This window comes from Rhineura floridana, chromosome 7, assembly GCF_030035675.1.
Source record: "Rhineura floridana isolate rRhiFlo1 chromosome 7, rRhiFlo1.hap2, whole genome shotgun sequence".
Classification (NCBI taxonomy): domain Eukaryota; kingdom Metazoa; phylum Chordata; class Lepidosauria; order Squamata; family Rhineuridae; genus Rhineura; species Rhineura floridana.
In genome coordinates this window covers 34,641,325-34,663,987 of record NC_084486.1, presented here as the reverse complement: position 1 = coordinate 34,663,987, position 22,663 = coordinate 34,641,325, and the positions used below count along the sequence as shown (strand labels likewise).

At 41.4% G+C, this 22,663-nt stretch overlaps 1 protein-coding gene across 1 annotated transcript; it reads right to left on the bottom strand.

Moving 5' to 3' along the window:
* Window positions 1–294: 294 nt before the first annotated feature.
* LOC133388815 (nucleolar RNA helicase 2-like) lies at window positions 295–21,922 on the bottom strand. Its single transcript, XM_061635194.1, has 15 exons — window positions 21,443–21,922; window positions 20,576–20,836; window positions 18,542–18,617; window positions 16,176–16,354; window positions 15,656–15,773; window positions 14,870–15,055; window positions 9,545–9,690; window positions 8,521–8,670; window positions 7,130–7,291; window positions 6,093–6,212; window positions 5,781–5,854; window positions 3,289–3,448; window positions 2,171–2,305; window positions 1,343–1,387; window positions 295–597 (listed from the first exon to the last, which is right to left on the bottom strand). The coding sequence occupies exons 1-15, from the start codon at window positions 21,866–21,868 to the stop codon at window positions 382–384; spliced, it is 2,454 nt and encodes an 817-aa protein (XP_061491178.1). The 5' UTR covers window positions 21,869–21,922; the 3' UTR covers window positions 295–381.
* Between the last annotated feature and the right edge of the window lie 741 nt (window positions 21,923–22,663).

Sequence of the window (22,663 nt, the reverse complement as noted above, 5' to 3'; positions counted from 1 at the left end):
GGGAGGAGGTAGCAACTTTTGCAGACTCCCCCTTCAGTCCCGAGTGCTACCTTCCCATATTATTCCAGAGAATTCTCCAACCCTCCAAAGAGTATTTTTGGAGGGTAAAAGTGGCTGAAGGAGAAAATCAGAAGTCACAGCCTCACTTTTCTACCAGCAAAGTCTGGATCCAAGTTCTTATGCCTAAATCTATGCAGTAACATTCAACACTAGAACAGTCCCATCTTGTTTCTCAACCACCACCCCAATAAGTTGCAGCCAGAATGTATGAATGAGACAAATCCAAGCTTGTGATAAAAGTACATAGGAAAGTGTAATCAACTTTACTTCTGATAAAACAAGAGATTTAGTCCCACTTATGTATGACATATTAACGAATGATCAAAAAGCCCGGTCAAAACTTCGTTTTTGGCCCCTGTTTCTGAATCGGTCATGCCTGTTGGCGCCGCCACCTCGCCTTCCATTCCTGAAATCTGAGCCACCGCCACCTCGCCTTCCATTCCTGAAATCTGAGCCATTCTCACGTGATGATTCTTCAAGCTCAGGCAATTCTGTTGCCACAGAAAGTTGCCAGCGTCTTGTATCTTGCCATGTTTGCTAATAACAAACAAATTATTTGGTTATCTCTACAATCAGCACTGAATTGACAAGCCTGTACCAAACCAGTATTTACAATCAATAAAATAAAGGATAACCTATTAAGAGCGACAGAGAAGACACTTTCCCACAAAAAGGCAGAACAAGGCATCAAAATAAATCAGTTAAGAAAATTACCTTACACCTTGACACCTCAAGTCAAGAATAAGTAGGGGATGCTATTTCCTCTTTTACTATAACAATACCATTATAAAAATTTATTTGAAGGAATGCTTTAAAACTCCAAGAAGCAACCTTTTCTTTTTTAACTATGTTTCTTCTTTCTCCATTATGTTTACCTTAAACAGTGTTTTTAGACAACACTTCATAAATGTCATTCAACCCATGAAAAGTTAATTACACTGCCCCCAAGTATTAGATGTAATATGAAACAATAAGTTACTAAAATGAAATCAAATCTTTGGTAAGACGTATTACAATAAAGAAGACTAGTATTATCTTCAGTTTCACCCCTTGATTAAGCAGCACCGTGTCCCGTTTCTCACTTAAAATGATACTTCTGATCTAAGCATACTCTCAAATCTTTCCAATATGTTAACAGCACATGACTGAGGCCCTTGGGTTTTGATGTCAACTTAAATACAACCTTTCCAGTTTTCATGAAAGTTTATTTTGATGGTAGGCTGTATCCCCCTCCCCAATTTAAATATTGTTAAAGAAGTGAAAATCCATCAAGTGGTCTCACCTGTATTTTACTTAGTTCAGCTGTAGGAATGTCAAAACACACGCCCTAAATACAAGAGATACATCGACAGTCAGCCACTGAATAAAGAAATTTGAAACACTCTTTGGAGAATCAAACTTATTGATTCACACATTAAGACATAGCAGTAAGTACCTGAAAAAGCACTGCATTTGATTTGATTAGTTCGAAGGAAAATTGTAGGAGTAGGATCAAGTTAACTACTGGTGCTGGTGAGGACTAAGCTTTTTTTTACAGACCAGCATAAAGAACTAGGAAAGGCTGCTACTTTGTCTCATAAAAACACAGGATGCAGATTTGTGAATAACTGAATAAAAGTCAAATGGAGAAGGATGAATGGATTGGTCAGTCATTAATGCTCTTCACAAGTAATAACTATACCTGAAAGTTTTCCTGCCAAAATATGAAGTCTACAAAAAAAGTGCTTTAATTTTTGACACAGAAGTCAAGCAACCTTTGCTTCCAAACTTGTTATAAATGGTACAATATGCTTTATAATCCTTATTCACAGTCATCCTAGAATACATTATTACTATTTACAGTGTTGGAAAGCTAGGAAGGCTGAGACATATTAATGGCAACGCTAAGTGAGGATTCAAACTAGCATATTTCAATGTAGGTCTGAAGTTCTATCCTAGGACAACACTAACTCCAGTTATAAAAAATCCTCCTCATATCCCTTACCAACAATGTTTTGGTTTTCAACTGCAAAATTTGTGATTTGGACATTACCAGATTAGACAAGGAGAAAAAACAAATACTACAAAACAACTACCAATACCTAAAAATGCATAGGGCAATATGTCTTACCATCTTTCCCTTGAGAAAGCGCATTCTAGACACTTTGTTGTCTATGTCCTCACCCAGCTGCTCCTTCAAGCCTCGCCAAGCATAGCCAATAGTGTGCATTTCTACTGAACACTGAAACGTCATGGTCACATAACCCTTAAAAAAAAGGCAAACACTGATAAATATTTACAGTAAAAAATGATGGTTATAATTGGGTTAAGAATTTTGACTAAGCCCTGATTCAGATATAACAGTAAATTATGGTTTGTTTAGCTGAAGTGTGGTTTGTTTAAATGTCCAAACCCAATACAGCAGACTAACCATGGTTTGTTTTCTGGTAACAAACCATATGGAGCCATGGTTTATTGTTGGCTTACAAACCATGGTTTGGCATTATACTAGACCCAAATACAATTTAAGACTTTAGAGTGGGGGAGCACTCCAACCTCTTGTAATTTACTACTTGTAGTGGGGGCAGGACTATATCATTCCAATACATGTCCAGGACATAACACAAAATAAGGCACTCAACATAAAGTAGGAGTAATCACAGAAACCTGTGTTGCCAGTATTACGTGGGAGACAATATTTTAGCAATGATGACTGCTGGACAAGCAATGTATAGGGAACAATAAAATGAGTTATACTACAAATTATGAAATTACTGAATATAATGTTTAGCTTTAGTAATATTCATATGTATTCAGGATTCCATAATACATCCTCAACAGGATGCCAGTCAGATAATATATTTCCATATAGGGCCAATGCACATGCATTCACAAAGCAAGGTCCAAGGGAATCCTGGTTAGCCTTAACAGTTAAGAGTGGTACAGTCATAATGCTCAATGACCACTAATGTGTGCGTAGGGGTTTTTTTTGCCAGGGGATTGGTGGGAAAGGAAGTTCATGGTCTCTAAATTGTGGTTCTAAAGTTATAACTCCCTTGGCCCTTCATCAAGACAAGAATGTATTGGTATGCAATCAATCAATGCATGAATGGGAAAAATGCGATTCTGGAGATGCGATTTCCCTGTGTTCACATACAAGTAATGGGAAATCCTTTCAGAAAAGTTAATTATGCTTAATGAGCTCCTAGACTACGTAAATGGTACACAACTGCATGCCATCATATTTACCGCATCAGAGTTGAGCAAAGAACGCTGTTCAATGGAAGTAGCTCCTGAAATGTGAGCCAGGGCAGCGGCCAGAGCTTCCACTGCCCCCTTTTCCTCTATCAGCCGCTCAGCAGCCTGTCTGAAGTAGTCAATGGCAGATGGAGGAACAGAATCCAAAGATCTGAATAAAAGATAAAAGTCAGTATATTCTAAACTAATGAAATAAAGGGCATACATTTTGTAAACATGTAAGACTGAAGTAAAACTCAATAGGCTGCAATCCTAAACACACTCACTAGAGAGTAAGCCCCCCTATTTAGGAGCTTACTTCGGAACAAACATGTATAGGACTGCAGCTTGCACAGTTTTCCCTCCTCCCACTCTGCACCCTATGAAAAGCCTCTCCAGAGGTTTGGGGCGGGGCTCTCTTGAACAGGGCTGCATTGGGAGGAATTGGGCAGAGGAATGATTTCAGGCGATTCCCCCCTCCCCTCCCAATGCAGACCATATTGCAGTACATACTGTTCAGGACAGCCCCCCCACCCCACCCCTGAAGCAGCTTTTTGAGGAGTGTAGAGGATGCAGAGCAGGAGCAAAGGAAGACCAGCAGGATGCAACCCCCTGAATATTATCCCAATTTCCCCTCCCCCCCAATCTATCTGCTTCCCGTAGTTTGTTTCACAGCTTTTCCCGCTAGGTTCAGATCAAATCAGTACAAGCCCAGATACTCTCCCCAACTGACAAAAGGACTGATTATCATGCTGCAGATGAACAGGATGTACAAGTGTTACTGTTCTTGTGAGCTAAAAGAGAAGGTAGTTCAGCTGAATCTTTAAGCGGTTATCATTAAGCAAATATTCCTGACGGTATACAAATATGGCTGAGAAGATTAATGCAAGTTCACAGCATGTGCTACACACTGCATTAAGTTGTTTGGGTTTATGTTTACCTAAGTTTTCAAAGGCCTTGCAAGAACGCCGAGAACACTGTGTTGTGCCCCATCAAGATTATGTTTAAAATTAATCACATACCACTTTAGAGAGAGCAACTTCAGTGTTACCAATACATTTTTAATGTATAATTGAACATTCAAAATAAATTTTATTTTCACTGGGTGGACACTAGGTAGTCATCCACTGATAGAAGGAATCCATCAGCAGAATGGAGGGAGGGAATTTTCAGCAGGCCCTCCCCCACCTCAAAAATCTGCTTCAGAGGATGAAAACTGCCTCCTCCCATCCCCCATTCTGCCAATACATTCCACTGGTAAACAGACAGCATGGACACCACTCATTATCAAAACAATATTTGAAATATGTATCAACAAAACTTTTACCAAATGTATATATCAACATTTGAGGTATGTAGTGCCAGAGGACCACTACAAAGGAAATCTTCCCCTCTGCTGTAACCAGACTAGACACACACACCCAAGCCTGGGGGATGACCTTTTGAACCCCTCAACAGAATTGGAGATCCTTACAGTCAATTACTAGAGGTGACATGGAGCAGTCTTATCTAGTGCTCCCCCAGCCAAGCCTCTTAGTTGCCTGATCCAGTTGGTCCCTGAACTCTTTGCTGGCTTGAATTGTACTTGCAGGGTTTGGCAACCCAGAGGGTGTCACCACCTCCCCTGAGGCAGCACCCAACATCAAAATGCCTGCATTTGTGGCATTAGCATTACTTGAGGAGACAGGCCCGCATCAGGCTGAGAAGCATCCTCCAGTAAGGCCAAGGTAAACAGTTTACTTGTCCTTGGGGCCATGTCTTATAAACAAAACATTATCTGCTCAAGGTTCATCTCTGAGGGGGTGTCCCTCTTTTGCAGGCCCAGATAATAAAAAGAAAAAGAAAAAAAAGTATGCTGACAAGGCTACACTCCTAGCTGCAACGCCAAGGCTTACACTGAGAACTAGAGAGAAAGGAACTGAAGATGTCGCCCTCCCACACTGTGAGGTAAGCATGCTTCATTTGTGTATTCTTGCCTGGTGGAGTGAGTGGGAGGAATAGCCTATCTGAGGACCAGCTCTTCCATTGCAGGAAAATGTGCTGTTACTTGGGGAGATATATTTCTATGATGGTGTATACACCTATAGCTTTCTGCAGGGCAAATAAAATCTGTTGAATCAAGTCTGGTGAATACTATTCTATAAAGTCAGATGTCTACAAAACCCAAATAAAATACACACATGTGCAAGCACACACACACAGATGAACATCTTGACAATCAAGAAGACTAGTAAAACAATTCCCCTCAAACAGAGATTTTTGCAATGGAAAGAGAAACTAACTTTTAATTAATTTATTACATTTGTATACTGCCCCATAGCCGAAGCTCTCTGGGCTGTTTACAACAATTAAAACATTAAAAACAAATATACAAATTTAAAAACACATTTTTAAAAAACAATTTAAAAGCACATGCTAAAATGCCTGGAAGAGGAGAGTCTTAACCTGGCGCTGAAAAGATAACATAAGGCATAACCCCAAATATAAACCAAAAATGAACGTACCTGATAGCATCTTTACTGGACGCTTTAATTATGTCCGTCGCTGTAGGAACACCTACGCGTTTAAATGTAATCCCCTGAAGTTAGAGGGTACATTACTCAATTAATAGAAGTTCATCACAAAAGTAGCTGTACTGACATTTTAGTCATAACTATAAATAGCACTTAAAATATCTACAGTGCTTTTCAATGCATGAAGTGCTTAAGAATGTGTACATTATTCAAATAAAAACTCACTCCTAGAGATACATGCTGTGGCTTAGACACCCAATACATAAATGACACAAAAGATGGAAGAAGCCCAAAGATAATTACCGCTTTTTGTTCTACTTGTCTTAGCTGATAATCTTCTTTCCGCTGATAGAAACAGATACACATCCCAGTTCGTCCAGCTCGACCTGTGCGCCCAGAACGATGAATGTAGGACTCTACATCCTTCATAAATAAAAGCCATATGAGAAATCCTTACACGCTACAGAGAATCCAAAAGTTTGCATTTACTGACATGTAAGAGCATTTAGCTAGCTACATAAAATGGACGACTGACTGTCAAAAACACTACGTGTCATCCAATGATGTCTGCCCACTTGTACAACGGGTCTCTGCTTTATCTCCTTCTCCCCCCTGCAACAACCCCATCTATAGCAGGTTCTGGTGGTGTGGAGGGCTGCAGGGGAAGAGGAAGGAGCAGTCCCATTATGCGAGTGGATGCCTCCTAGCTCTACACTGGAACTTCCCCCTATGATTGCAAAAAGGTATACATCTGTGAGAAAACAAGTGTTATGAATTGCCTCATTAGCTATCCTATCATCCTGCAGCCTCCAAAGCTGAAAATTCAAGTTCACCAAACACATACTGTACCCCTTCATAAGACTAGATTTCACATTTCACTACAAATGGCCTATTAAAGGCCTCCTGAAAGCAAGACTACATCTGAGTGAATCTGTCCAATTATCCACACAAGAATTTTACATAAATATGCCTACAATAATTATTTTAATATTAAGATCCCTTGTAAAATATCTCAAATGTGTAAAAAAAGATAAACAGTTGAACTCAGCTAAGATAAATATCATGATGTAAGAAGACACTGTTAGAATAGAACAGCGTTCTTGCCCTTGAAAGAACGTAACAGATTTTGCAATCCTGACACTTCAGCTGTGCTATATTCTTAAACAGATGATTTCCAAGGAAGAGTGCGTGAACCATATGAGGATCCCAAACAATGTTCAACTGGTGGTTCTATACAACAAACTAGAAAACTGCCTCGTGTCACTTTAAGCAAGCAACATTAGTCTACCCGTTCTATGTTACGTACAATTAAATATGGTTCTCTCCAACTAGTAATTTACCTTTGGTGGTGAACTTTGTATTACCAGATCAACCTCTGGGATATCTAAACCACGGGCAGCTACATTGGTTGCAACAAGAACTCCAAATGATCCATTCCGAAAGCCTTTCAGTGTTACCTCTCTCTGCTTTTGTGGAATATCACCATGTAAAGACTGTGCATCCTACATCCAGTTAATGAAAAAATGTTAAGACAAAAGTGACAAATTACAAGAGCCATGCTTTCTTTCCCTAAGCAATTTAAACAAGGCCTCAAACATTCTGGTTGTCAGAGAAACACATGCCTTGAATTCTGACACATTGTTTTCTCCATTTTCCCCCATTCATGAAAAACACTATGCCCCAAACATCCAAAGGTGCATGGATGCCATTCCAGACAAATCCATGCAGAAAACAGGATACTTTGCATTATGGGACTATCAGAACGGCATCCACTTCAGCGAGGCACCTAAGAACAAGAAAGGCATCTGGGAACTCTGTGCCTGCTAGCAACATACTAAGTGGAAAGGAACTTATTCAAAATAAATGTTGGATATATTATAAAGAAATGACGACATTGCAATAGGTCATGAGCCAGTCTATTTTACCTATATGGCATACAGAAGTTCACAAAAGGGTGCGAAACAGAGCAGGGTAGGCAAAAGCTAATTTACAAATGCAAACCAGCAAGAGATCCAATGGGATGGGGGGATTACAATTAAGTACTCTTTGTTTGCTTTTAACTTTTGTTGTTAACCACCCAGAGGAAATTATTAAATAGGCAGAATGCAAATGATGTAAATAAATGGGAATTAAGATTATTCTTACTCTGATGCCTTAAATTCCAAGGCGCATAACCCAAGCCCAATGAACAAGCCTCACTGAACTGCAGTGAAGTAAAAAAAAACATTTCATATATAAAATACCAAGTCTGCATCTGTGTTGGAATTGTTTTTTAATATATTTTTAAAATTTTTAAACCAACGTTTTTAACCTTCTTACAAAAACATCTTGAAAGCTTTTTAAAAAGTGTTTTTAGAGATTTTTTGTTTTAATGTATTTTAAAGTCTGTTTTTATGATGTTTTATGATGTTTAAAGTGTTTTTAGTGCTTTTGTTTGCTGCTCTGGGCTCCTGCTGGGAGGAAGGACGGGATATAAATCAAATAAATAAATAAAACAAAACAAATCAAGTTCAGAAACAGAGTTATTTCACATATGGAGAACAGGATCAATAAAGCCTGATTTCATAAATTTAGAAGCATTTTCAAATAAGTAATCATTTCGAATAGAAACCGCATGCTTAGGATGCAAAGATTTCTTGTTAAACTGTTAATCCTTCTCCAGTCACCCACAATCAATTCAAGAAATGTTAAATTTGTAGCAATCCTCTTCAGACATGAGGGGTCATTGTACCTGTTTTATGGAGGCATTCAGTGCCAGTTCAGTTGCCTCCTTTTTTGTCTCACAAAAAATGATGGTCCGTCCATGACTACCACTATAGACTTGAATGACATCTCCAATGACTGCAGCTCTTTGGGACCAATGACATTCAATAGCCAAATGCTATCAGGAAATGAAATGAATGCTGGTTAGCAATGAAAGAGTAAAACAGACCAAAGCAATGGACTGGATCAACCCTCACTTAGTTGAACATTGGTCCCACTGAAATCTATGGGACAAGTTAGGCTGCAATCCTAGCCCCATTTACCTGGACGTAAGCCCTAATGAATTCAATAGGAGTTACACCTAAGTATATATGGTTAAGACTGTGCTATTAATCATGACTTAAGTCCAAGTGATTTCAGTTACAACTCAGTGCAACTAACCTACACAGCAGTCCAACTCAGGGGAAGCTGGTGGAAGGGAAGCCAGCAGGACTGTCTGTGGCATCCAGTAGCCTCCGGGCTGGCTGAACACCAAGCCAGGAGCTGCACACAGGGACCAGAAAGTAAAAGCCAGCTCTCACAAATACCCCTACCGGAAAGTATGCACTCTCAATTATTGACTTCCATTGCAATTGTTCTTTTAGACCGACCTTTTTCCTGGCGTAACTTTTGCGTGGATCGGGACCTGCAAGAGTGCTCCAAACACAAAGTTGGATGAGGCCCAAGTCCTCCCCTTGGCGCCTCCTCCGTCACCCCCCGAATGCCCCTTTCTCGGGCCTTCCACTGGCTCACCCCGAGCTGAGCTATCTGGGTCCTAGCTCCACTGTGGCTGAGCCAGGATGAGGGGCTTCTGTTGACGTAGCCTGGCTGAACCGGGACCCAGCCACAGCTGGGGGTCCGCCATATCCAACTCCCCTCAGCCCAATGTAAATAGCAGTTGGATTGCGCCCTTAGTCTGGATCCAACTCAATTATATTTACAGATTTTTTTTAAAAAGAACTACACTTGCAGCACACAAAGTTAATCATGTTTCAGTGAAAGAAATTACTTACTTCTACAGTCATAGCAGTCTTTTGAGTCCTCTTTCCAATAAGATCAATTTGCTCATATCTGGTTTTCATATATTTCTTTGCTACATCATAAACCCAATGTGGGCACGTTGCAGAAAAGAGTAATGTCTGTGGATTGTCTTCAGAATCTTTAACAAAAAACACATTGTGTGATACAAAGTTAAAGCTATGTTAATCTCGACGATAAAATATACAGGAAAATCTCTACTCACAACAAACAGTGGCAAAAGAACACTCAGAATAAAAGGAGAAAATACATTATTAGAAAATATGGGGGTTCAAATGTTTTCCCAACATGTCTTCTCAAAGCACTACTTTTGGATAGGAACAGATGTAGAAAGGATAATAGGAATCAATTTGATTATGCATGTCTTGTACAATATAATGCCCCCTACTACACTTCCCAATAATTTCCTGTTTTAAGTTTTTACAAGCTTTAACAGAAAAGCATTTCTGAAATGCCTTTAGGAAGACAACTCCTTATCAAATCTTTTCAGAGCATAATTCCTTTTTACATATGATGTGTGACGCTGGACATTTCAATGTATTTAAAAAATCAACTTTTAAATAAAAACATCAATTGATAATTTGAAGCCAATGTACATACAGGCAGGCATTCCCAATATGATTTTTTCTTTCTAACCAACCAGTATCTTATGTTTTTATGAATTTTTTTCTTTTTACTGATTTTACTATATTTTTTATGTTGTATACTTCCTTGATATGCTTTATGAAACTGCAGGTTATAAATATTTCAATGAATAATATTGCAATTTCTTGGGAACGGTTTCAGTTGATGCGGCCTGATGACGTGGACAAGGTGCTTGCGATGATGCAGCCAGCAACATGTCTTCTTCTTCTTTTAATCTGTATCCCACCCTTCCTCCCAGCAGGAGCCCAAGGTGTCTGTTTGACCCTTACCCTTCTTGGCTTATTAAAGCTTGCCGAGGGGGTCTGACCAAGTGGATCCAGGGTGTGGTCAACGCATCACTGTGGGAGTGGTTCCAGCTGCCTTGAAAGACCTTGTGTTTGTCTCGGGAGGGGGAGAAAGTGCTCTGAAAATGGAGGCTGTTTCTTCGAACCCCATGTCATGGTCAGATCACTATCTGATGAACATGGACCTCTCATTGCAGCACACCCTCCGCAGGGGAAAGGGACCTATTATGATGGTCCGTCCCAGACGCCTGATGGAGCCAAAGGGATTCCTGAATGCGCTGGGAGATCTGGAGCCGTCAGAAGGTTGCCCGGTTGAAACCCTGGTGACAGAGTGGAATAGGGAGATCACCAGGGCAATAGACCAGGTGGCTCCGAAACGTCCTCTCCCCCTGAATAGAACTCAGATTGCGCCCTGGTATACACCACGCTTACGGAGTCTGAGGCAGGAGGTGAGACGACTAGAGCGCCGGTGGCGGAAATCTTGCTCCGAAGACGATCGGACACTGGTTAGAGCAGCAATAGCTGCCTATCAAGTGGCAACAAAGGCAACAAAGAGGGATTTCTTTGCTGCCTCTATTGCATCCGCAGAGTGTTGTCCCAGGAGGTTGTTCCAAGTGGTCCGAAGCCTGGTCGGTCCAGTGGCTCAGGAACCCATGGGGCATTCTAAAGCCTCCTGTGACTCATTTGCCAAACACTTTGCTGATAAAATCGAGCGCCTGAAGAACACGATTCCGTACGCCGTGGATACAGGAAGTGGGCCAGAGTCGGCCAGTTGCATCCCGGTCCGGTGGGATCGGTTTCAGCCTCTTCCCTCTGAGGAAGTGGACAAGGTGCTCTCTACTGTGAGGCCGACCACCTGTCTGTTTGACCCTTGCCCTACGTGGCTCATTATGGGCTGCAAAGAGAGACTGAGCGAAGGGATCAAGGCAGTGGTAAATGCTTCCTTGGAAGAGGGTGCAATGCCATTAGCCCTTAAGGAGGCGGTAATAAAGCCCATTCTGAAAAAGTCCTCCTTGGATCCCCAAGAGTTGAACAACTTTCGCCCAGTCTCTAATCTACCATTTTTGGGCAAGGTGATTGAGCGAGTGGTGGCCACACAGTTACAGACACACTTGGATGAAGCAGATTATTTAGATCCATTCCAATCAGGCTTCAGGACTGGACATGGAACTGAAACAGCCTTGGTCACTCTAGTGGATGATTTGAGGAGGGCATTGGATAGGGGAGAACATGCATTCCTGGATCTCTCAGCAGCTTTCGATACCGTTGACCACGGTATCCTCTTGGATCGCCTGGAGGGGATGGGAATAGGGGGCACTGTTTTACGGTGGTTCCGTTCCTATCTCTCGGACAGGCACCAACGGGTGGCATTGGGAGATGAGGTTTCAGACCCTTGGCCTCTCAATTGTGGTGTGCCACAGGGTTCTATCCTCTCTCCCATGCTATTTAACATCTATGTAAAGCCGCTGGGGGCCATCATCAGGAGATTTGGGTTGCAGTGCCACCAATATGCGGATGACACTCAGCTCTATCTCTCATTTAAGTCCTCACCAGAGTTGGCTGTGGATACCATTTCCAAGTGCCTGGAGTCCGTAAGTGAATGGATGGGAGGCAATAGGCTGAAACTGAACCCCGACAAGACTGAGGTACTGCTTGTGGGAGACAAGAAAGGTTGGGAGATATTGACCTGGTGTTGAATGGGGTAAGATTGCCCCTGAAGGACCAGGTTTGCAGCCTCGGGGTCATTCTTGACTCCCAGCTGTCCATGAAGGCTCAGGTTTTAGCAGCGAGCCGGGCAGCTTGATATCAATTACATCTAATACAGAAGCTGCGACCCTACCTTCCTGTCCATCTGCTCCCATGGGTGGTACATGCCCTGGTCTCCTCTCGCTTAGACTACTGTAATGCGCTCTACGTTGGGTTACCCTTGAAGACGGTCCGGAAACTACAGCTGGTTCAGAATGCGGCGGCACGTTTGATTAAGAACCGCCGCTGCCGTGATCATATCACTCCAGTGCTAGAAGATCTGCACTGGTTACCAGTTGTTTACCGGGCCCAATTCAAGGTGTTGGTATTAACCTTTAAAGCCCTACACGGTTTCGGTCCAGTTTATCAAAAGGAGCGACTCCAGCATCATCAAATATGCCGCCTGACGAGATCAGCCCCACAAGACCTTCTCTCAGTCCCGCCAGTTAAAACAGCTAGGCTGGTGCGGACCAGAGAGACAGCATTTTCGATTGTGGCCCCCACCCTCAAGAATTCTCTGCCCTATGACATCCGCCATGCCTCCTCCCTGGCAGGTTTCCGCCGAGAACTGAAAACCTGGCTGTTTCGGCGGGCCTATGGGACTTTTGGGTAATCTCGTTTTATTCTGTAAAGATGTGGGTGGGTTTTGATTATGTAGAGTTGCTGTTCATTTGTATTTATATGTTATTTTATTCTTTTGTACGTTGCCTAGAGTGGCCGTTTCATACAGCCAGATAGGCAACTTAGAAATAAAATTTATTATTATATATTATAAAGAGGCGGTGATTCGACCACTCATGAAAAAGCCCACCTTGGACCCATTGGTTTGTGACAACCACCAACCGGTTGCTCTTGGATGAAACAGATTGTCTTGACCCATCCCAGGCTGGATTCAGGCCTGGTTAGGGGAATGAATCGGCCTTGGGTCACCCTGATGGATGACCTTTATCGGGAGAAGGGCAGGGGGAGTGCAACCCTGTTGTTCTTACTTGATCTCTCAGCGGCTTTTGATACCATTGACCATGGTATCCTTCTGGGCCGACTTGGTGAGATGGGTATTGAAGGCACTGTTTTACAGTGGTTCAGATCCTATCTCCAGGGTCGTTCTCAGAGAATAGCATTAGGTGACTGTATTTCAGCCCCTTGGCAGTTGTGCTGTGGGGTGCCGCAGGGTACCATCTTGTCCCCCATTCTGTTTAACATCTATATGAAGCCCTTGGGAGCAGTCATCAGGAGATTTGGGGCGAGGTGTCAGCAGTATGCTGATGATACCCAGCTCTACTTCACCGTAACATCTGAATCAGGAGAGGCCGTGCAAGCCCTGGACCGCTGCCTGGACTCAGTGGTGGGCTGGATGAGGGCCAATAAACTGAGTCTGAATCCTAGCAAGACGGAGGCGCTGTGGGTTGGTGGTTCCCGAGTTCAAATAATTGGTCAGTTGCCTGCTTTGGATGGGGTCATACTCCCTCTGAAAGAGCAGGTCCATAGCCTGGGGGTGCTCCTGGATCCACCTTTGTCGCTACAGGCTCAGGTGACCTCTATGGCTAGGAGTGCCTTTTACCAGCTTCGGCTGGTGAGACAGCTGCGGCCATTTCTGGACCGGGATAGCCTGACCACTGTTATCCATACACTGGTAACCTCCAGACTAGATTACTGTAATGCGCTGTATGTGGGGCTGCCCTTGAGGTTGGTCCGGGAGCTGCAGCTTGTGCAAATGCGGTGGCGAGACTGCTCACTGGAGCAGGGTATTGCCAACATGTCACCCTGCTACTGAAAGAATTGCACTGGCTGCCCATTTGCTACTGGGCCAAGTTCAAGGTTCTAGTCTTGGTGAACAAAGCCCTATACAGATCAGGACCAGGATACCTGAAAGACCATCTTACCCCTTACATACCCAGTCAATCACTGCGCTCTGCAGGTGAGGGCCTCCTGCAGATACCATCTTATCAGGCGGTTCATTCATTACAATATAGGAAACGGACCTTTAATGTGGCAGCACCTACCCTGTGGAATTCCCTCCCTTTGAATATGCTATCTTTTTGGCGCCTTTTGAAGACTTTTATTTTTCAACAAGCCTCTTAAGTTGACAGCTATCCCAGTCTGTGTCAGAATTGCTTAATATGTTTTTTAATAATGTTTTTAACCCTTTTAAAATGATTTAAATGTTTTTAAAGCTGTTTTGTCTTAATGTATTTTAAGATTTGTTTTTATGATGTTTTAAAGTGTTTTTAGTGGCCTGTTTGCCGCCCTGGGCTCCTGCTGGGAGGAAGGGCGGGATACAAATTAAATCAATCAATCAATCAATCAATAAATAAACAAACTCTATTTCTTCATATATGGGCTATATTATCAATAAAACAATTAAAAAAATATGGGCTATATTACACTATGGACTCAAATTTTATTGAAAGTCCTTTGATATAGAAATGGTGTTAGAAAGATCCAAACAGCTCTTAAATTCAATCCTCTGATTGACCACCTAGCCATCAATCCTCCACAGTAGTTACAATTCAAGTCAAAGAATATGAGCAACAAAGTGGATTGCAGTGTGTCTATCAAGCAAATAGATTTAGATACAAGACCTCTATGGTTAGATATGACAGTTGCAAACATTTCAGTATTTACCTTTCTTATAGGCATATGCTAAGATTTCCTCTACTTGTTCAGCAAACCCCATGTCCAACATCTGGTCAACTTCATCCAAGACAACATGCTTTAGATTGGAAATGTCCAACTTGCCACTCTGAAGATGGTCTTTAATTCGGCCTGGAGTCCCAACCAGGATGTCAATGCCATTACGAATAAGATCAACTGAAAAATAACATTAATTATGTTTACATATTCAACTGCTGAAGAATTATTTTCAAGGATTGTGAAAGAGTGCCATGTGACGCTGAAACAGTACTGCTAAATTTGAACAGCACATTTAAAAAAAAAAAAGTTTCTTGTGATATATATCTAGGGCAATGTTCTGAGGTTTGCTGGAACTCTGGTAGAACCCCAAATCTTAATTCATGCCACTCTCCAAAATGTGCAACTTAATTCTCATTTAGACATTTTTTTGTGCTTCCATTAATCCCTTTGCTTTAGAGAATGATCTGAGGCTGCAATACTGCTTCCTTCATTTTTAAAAAAGCAGATAGATTGTAAGACATATTTAGCTTTTTTTAAAGTAGGGATATAAAGACAACCAATACTAACATTATGTAGCACACAGTAATTTAACCAAATCCAAAAGCAACACAATTTCTTTACATTCGCATAGTCATTTTACATTGTCTTCATGTGGTTTCTACCCACCCACCCACCCCACCTGCACAAAGGGTAACATGTGGAGAGAGGAGACAGTTTTATTTCTTTAAAAAAATCTGTGTTACTACCACCAAAAAGCAGATTGTTATGATTTCTTACATTGTCCATTGTAGGCTGTTCCTCCATAGAAGCAAGCCACACTGAGTTTCTTTGTGATATCTTTAAAGTCTCTGGCTACTTGCATTGCCAACTCTCTGGTTGGAGTGAGAACTAGCACCTAAATCATTTTTAAAAATAATTAAGAAATTCAGTTATTGTTATTTGAGAGCTGTACCACTCCAGGCTGAATTATCTTTTGGTTTAAATCTTCAGAGTTTTCTCAAGTTATTCTTTTTTCTAGAAAATACACCCTTATACACATGCTACTATAACTATTTTGTGTGTGGTAGGTTATATTCAGTGTTCCACAGGTGAAATCCCCCTTCTCCTACCACCTGCACCCACCACCACCGCCATCTGCTCTGCGCAGTCTCTGGAGGGACTCTGTTGCTCCCCAGATAGAGTTTACGATTGCTCCACCCAGCTACAATCCTATCTTCACCAACCTGGGAGTAATCCCCATTGAATGTAGTGAGACTTACTTCTGAGCAAAGATGCATAGAATCATGCTGCCAATTACCTTTGGTGTGCGACCTCTTTTTCTTTCCTGGGGATCTCCCTGAAGTTTTTCAATTAAAGGAACGGCAAAAGAAAAGGTTTTCCCAGTTCCAGTCCGAGCTTGGGCTATCACATCTTTGCCATCAGATATATACTTGTAAGTCTTTACTTGAACTGGAAACAGGTAGTTAACTCCACGAACTGTGGAAGGATAAAGTTAGGCTTTTATCTAGAAAGATGTACATTCATTGTAATTCAATGGCTGACAATAACACAAAAAACAAATTCACAACAAGAAAACAAATTGAGCATTTTTATTCACATATTTAAGAAAATGGATGTTAATGTTCCATGCATTTCATTATATACATTGTGAATCATTTTTCCAGTCCAGCCAAGAACCCTAGCAATAGTCGCATAAGCCAGATGCTTCTGTAACTCATAAACATGATGACTGCCCCATCACCTCTTTATCTTCATCATTTATTAATCAGAATGTTATTGCCTCTGAAAAATGGTAGCTGCATTTAATTATCATAGCAGAACATTGGTCAAGGACATACCAGTGAATTTGTCTTACCCTCCTTAAAGCTATCCAAGTTAGTTATCTAAGCAATGAATTTCATAATTTATTAAGTGAAAATATATTTTCTCTTTTTTCCTGCCTTGAGTCTACTGCTAGTCAGTTTGCACTGGACCACCCAGAATTCTAACACTTGAGAAAATTCTCTCTCTCACACACACAAAAGTATGAAAAGAATTACAAACTGATGTTTCAAAAGTAATTTCAGAGATGTAAAAGTATTAAGAAATAAGAGTAACAGAAAAATATAGCCAGGAATATCTAAAATATCATTTACAAAACACTAATCTAATTACAAAATTAAGAAGAGATTGGTAATGTTAGGTGGAGCTGTAGTTTGAAATCATTATAATCTAGAAACGGGCATGAAATCTGATTTGTCAATTTTTATCAGATGTTTTTGTGTTTCCATAATTAACTGAACTTACAATTGTATATACCATTTAACTGTGGTAGATTCTGTCAGGCTTTACCACACAGTTCTTGCTGCTATCAAATGGTGTTAAAGGGCATTTTTATACACAAAGTCAGCTTGTTTCTTGGGAAAAATGCATAGAATTACTAGCACTGAAATTTTAGGCAAACTATTTTGTTATTATTTTATTATTTCTTGAATTTATATCCCACCCTTCCTCCTGAAGCCATTCAGGATGTACTGCATTGAAAATTTCACCCCCAAATGCAGAGGCAACAGAGAACCTGCACAATATATACATTATGGTCTCAGGTTCACTGCATTCTCTGCAGCATGTATCTGATATTTAAAGAAGTTTCCACTGTGAGTTTGGGTGCCCTGAAATCTATAAATGAAGGCTGCTAAGGGCCTTCATGAAAGTTTCTTTCCTGTATGTAAGCCTTGCTCTGTAAAGCCTACCTATTATCAGTTTCCCAAACTGGTAAAACTTCCAGTGATCTGCAAAACTTTAGGTTATCCACAAATGAATTAAATTAATATTCAATACAACAATGAAACCATTCCCTCAGCAGGTACTTTGGTTACTGTTTTGGTAGTGATATATTAGAAGCATTGAACTTGTAAGTATTGGTACCATGAAGCTTTAGTATCCTCTCTTTTCCGTCCCCAAAGGTATTTTAAGGGGATGCATCCCCCATCTGAAATGGAAAGATACATTCTCTCTCTAGAATTGGCAAGAAGCTTCTTTAGATTTAGTCATGAGTTCTGTATGATCTAGGAACAACATTAGTGGTAAACCCAAGAGGAATTAATGACTTGACCTATTGTTTCCAAATAGATCAGAGTTAGCATGGATAAGTTCTTGATTTGATATTAATTTTTGAGAGCCACTTAAGTACTGAAAATGTTTTGAACTAGAAGTCCTTAACCTTATGTACATAGGAAGATACATAAAACAAATGTTAAATGAAGACATGTAACTTCTCTAGCGCTATGACATCCATTTTGATAGGAGACAATTGAAATGGCATACTATGCAAATGTGGCCACTCCATAAGCATTATGATACATGCCATTTTATTTTCCATTCATTTCTAAATTCCCAGTATCAAATTTACTTTGTCATTGCCACAATGCACAGCTGTTTTCAGTTAGCTTTCAACTATAATTCTGCAATCTCTTTGCTGGGTGTTCACAAGTCAAATTAGAACTCATCAGCATATTTGTAAAGTTTTGAATACTGTCCCAACGTACATCATTTTGTACTCAAATCTCATCTACTATCACTCAACCACTGCTATAGGTGTAATCAGATAACTAGACATAGTGAGGCCAGGATTAAAAGGGGCATGCAGGGGGAAGAGGACGCATCTTTTACTTCAGAACGTACCTTTGAGAAGGTCAACAGTTGCTTTAGATATACCAAAGTTGGCAAAGGCTCCTTCCTTTTGTTCTTCAGTCAATTCCTGTTGGATGTTTTTTTTAAAGCAAAAGTTTGGTTTAGGAAAAGACTGATTTATCACAAAAATCAATTTAAAATATTCCAAAAAGTGTTGGAAGGGGCAAAAGGAAAAAAATATGTGTTTACTGCATTTGGTAAAAGCATTTAGAAGTTCAAATATCTTGAGAGAAAATAATGAACACAAGGCAAGAGATACAAAGATATTCTGTACATAAGGCTCCCATAATCTTTTAGTATAAAGTAATAAAACAAGAACAGAAATCTCTGTAGAAAAAGAGTATCATATGGCAAGTGCACTGGTGACAAACATAATTCATCAGCAGAAGAAGCAATGGGAAATTGTGAGCTGCCAAATGACAAATCAAACTATTGGTCCTTCTAGCTTAGTTATTAACATTGATCGGCAGCAGTTCTCTGGGTTCATTTCTCAGCCCTACTTGCAGATACCAGAGAATGAATCTGGGAACTTCTGCATACAAAGCATGTGCTCTACAACTAAACTGTGAACTTACTTTGATGACTATTCCCTAGAAAACACAGCTTCATTGGCTACCCATCTGTTTCCTAACACAATGCCAGTGCACATCTTTTAGGTTTTTTACAGTTTAGGACCTGGGTACCTCAAATACTGTATTATTTCATATGTACCTACCCATGCATTAAAATCTTTGGAGACCCTCCTCTGAGTTCCCTCACCTTCTAAAGTTAAACTAGAAGCAACCAGAGTGGGAGATGTTTCAACTATGACACTACAATTGTGAGCCACTTTTTTTTTAGGGACTTTCACCTGGCACTTACTCATGCCTTTTTCATGCCAGGCAAAAACCTTTTTTATTTTCCTAGGCCTTTTAAACACCCGTTGAGCTGTTTTTAACCAATGACCTGATGCTATTCATTTTTATGCTACTGCTGTTTTTACTATTGTGGTGTTTTACTGTACGTTTGAACGTTACTGCTAAATTGTTTTAACTGTTGCTCTGGGACTGCTTTGTACTGAAGGTTCAATATTAATTATTAAATAAATAAAGTTTTTTATGTATAAGGAAACAGAAAAGAACATGGTGGCTGACCTGTGGCTCTCTAGATGTTGTTGGAATCCAATTCCCACCAGCCCCATCCAGCATATGAATTGTAGTCCAGCAACATCTGCAAGGCCACAGGTTAGCTACCCCTGCATTAGAGCATTTACTGTCACAACATCTAAAATAAAATGACCCTTTATCCTCAAGTTGAACTCAGAAAATGGAAACCTTCAGACTGATTCCATGCATGTTTCCTTGAACTCTTAAAGTCTGTGGACCTGAAGTCTCAAGGTTGACAATATGCCCTGGCATCCCCAATGTACTGAATATTTGAACCGAACTTGCACACGCTGAAAAAAAAGCAGATGAATAAACTAAACTGGGGAAATAAGAATATGAGGTATGTTCTATTGTTATTTATTAGCGTAGTTCCCTTCAGTCAATATTTTAATAAATGCTAAAGGCTCCCAAGATGACCTACAACAAAATGTAACACAAAAGTCTTTACAATAATATAAACATCACAATACAAATCAGCAATTAATAGGTACAATTAAAAACTTAGAACCTAACGTGACTGGTAGGATTAAAAAGTATTTATCTGCTGACAAAATGATTACCAACTATCACATCTCAAGTAGCAGTGGCACAAGGGGAGCTTCTGCATGTAGGCAGAGTGATATGTAAAAATGAATTCCATTCGATACCCAGGTCCCCGACTAGGTCAGGGTTTAAAAGCGAAGATCTAACCTTTTGAATTACGCTTGGAAGAGGAATTATGATTACACCTTGGCTTGGTATGTGGGTTAATTCACTGATCTTTCCCAACCTTAACAATTAAATGGAATTTAAAAAACAACTAAAATTAGTGTTCTGCCACATTCAAGAGAACCGAACAAATTAAGTAGACAAAATGAAAGGTCTGAAGGAATCATCTCACCTGATCTTGATCACTTTCACACTCTGTATTTGATTCTCCATCAAAATTACTCTGCTTTTTTGAGCAGTCAACCCCATTAGTCAGAGAGGATGTTGTAATGTGTTCTGCAATTATGCCTTCAATATCATCATAAACTTCTTTCTTTTTTTTCATTTTCTTTGGTTTGGGAGGTTCTAATTCTGTATCAGACAGCTCATCTTCCTCTGGCTGAGAGTTTTGCAATTTCAGTTTCTGCTTTTTAGATTTATCTTTTTTATCCTTCTGAAAGATTATTAACAGAAGTGAACAAATAACCTCAGACAAGTACATCGCCCACAGGAAATCACAATCCCTCCCTCTTATTATTTGGTACTATGCAAAATTACATCCTTATCTAGGAGTATGTCTCATTGTCCTCTGCCAGGCTTACTTCTTGATAGGCATGCATAGGATCACAATGTTAACTGCTTACACAACACAAACGGTTCTTCAGTTCGCCCTCTCAACCAAGCACTAGCCCTCAGCATTTTACTATTTACGCACAACTGACCTCTGAAGGTCTTTTAAGCTTGATTCCCCCCCCGCCCCCAAAAAACCCGGCGAGATCCACGTTGTTAAAGCAGCCGCGTGGCAGTACTTCATCCTACGCTGTGTAGAGAACTCGACTAGGCGCCCAAAACAGCCCACCTTCAACCAGGCCGCCGCCGCCGCCACCCGCTTTCAGGCTGAAAATCAGCACCTGAGGCCGCTCTCAGTTCCAAAGAAAAGCCGCCACAGTCGTCTTTAGCCCTTCTCCCCGGGCCCGGCTTCCCGCTGCACTCGCTGCCTCAGCCACGAGGCCCGGTCGGGCCGCCGGCCTTACATAAACCTTTCCCACCCCTTCAATACCTTATGCTTTTTGCCGCTGCTGCTCTCCAAGGCGCTCTCGGACTCCATGGGGGTCTCAGGCTCCAGCTCGTCCTCACTTTCGTAGTCTGGTCGGGGGGCTGCGGGCATTTCCTGGGACTCTTCGCCGCTGAGATGGTGGGAAAAGCGGCTGTTCAGGGCCGAGGCCGGTGCAAAAGGAAAGAGCCCCGCCCCGCTTACGAGGAAGTGAGGCGGTGCCTGCCTGAGGGAATAGACGGCGGCGGCTCTAGGCCAGGCCCACCTTCGCCAACGGGGGGAACGAAGCGGGGAAAGAGCAGGCGGAGAGGAGATGGCCGAGAAGCTGCTGCTCTTGCGGGCGCGGGAGAGCAGAGCCCGGGAACGGAGACCTAAACTCTGCAGAGCCGGCGAGACTAAATGCTGCGTCAGGCAGCGGCCAAACCATCCCATGCCTTCCCATGCGGTAGCTCCAACTGCTACCGGCGAGGAGCTCTTGCTGCTCCGCCCACCCTGAGGTGAAGCGTGGTTAAGGGTTGTTTCTAAAGTCCACTCCTCCCCCCTTCAGTTAATCTTCTCCGCGTTAATGCAGCCGCTGCACTAGAGGGCGGAAGAGAGAGAGACGCAAGAGAAAAGGAAGGCGGTTCGGGTTAGTAATGCTAAAAGGTTTCCGTATCCTTCAGCATCATCCCTAGATCAGTGGTGACCCAAGACATTTTGGTGCCTGAGGCGGAGCAGTAAATAGTACGCGCCCCCAGCCCCGAATTCCAGGTCTGTAAGAACTTGCAAAAATACATGTTGTAGCAGAAATTTGCCTGTGACTATCAATAAAATTGGGCTGTTATAACTGTTATTCCGATTATCTCTCTGCTCCCGATCTCCCGCTTTCCATGTTTTAAAAAGATCCCATAATTCAGATCTAAGAATGTTTCGACGTAAGAAAACTTCCTCCTCCCTTACGTGTTGCTGCTGGATTTGCACCCTGCATTTGCGCTGAGGCAACCACTTCCTTATTTTTAGGACCATGTATTTTCTAAGCTGAACTCGACTCTTAAAAGCATGCTAAGGTGTGCGAAAGGATATCTTAAGAATTCAACAATTTCTCTGGAACATGCCAAAAGTGCATCTCTAGTCCAGCACCTTTTGTTTCCCCAAAGTAGCCAACCAGGCGATAGCCCCCCCCATAGTATGTCCTCAACATTTGGTATGCTGCCTCTGAATATAGAAACTATTTTTCTTTCATGACTA

Excerpts from the sequence above, each read along its gene's own strand:
- LOC133388815 (XM_061635194.1), bottom strand. The coding sequence starts at position 21,868 with ATGGGATGGTTTGGCCGCTGCCTGACGCAGCATTTAGTCTCGCCGGCT. Across the intron at positions 20,837-21,442 it reads GCAGCGGCAAAAAGCATAAG|AAGGATAAAAAAGATAAATC; the intron begins GTATTGAAGGGG and ends ATAATCTTTCAG. Across the intron at positions 15,056-15,655 it reads AACAGCCTACAATGGACAAT|TTGATCTTATTCGTAATGGC; the intron begins GTAAGAAATCAT and ends GTTATTTTTCAG.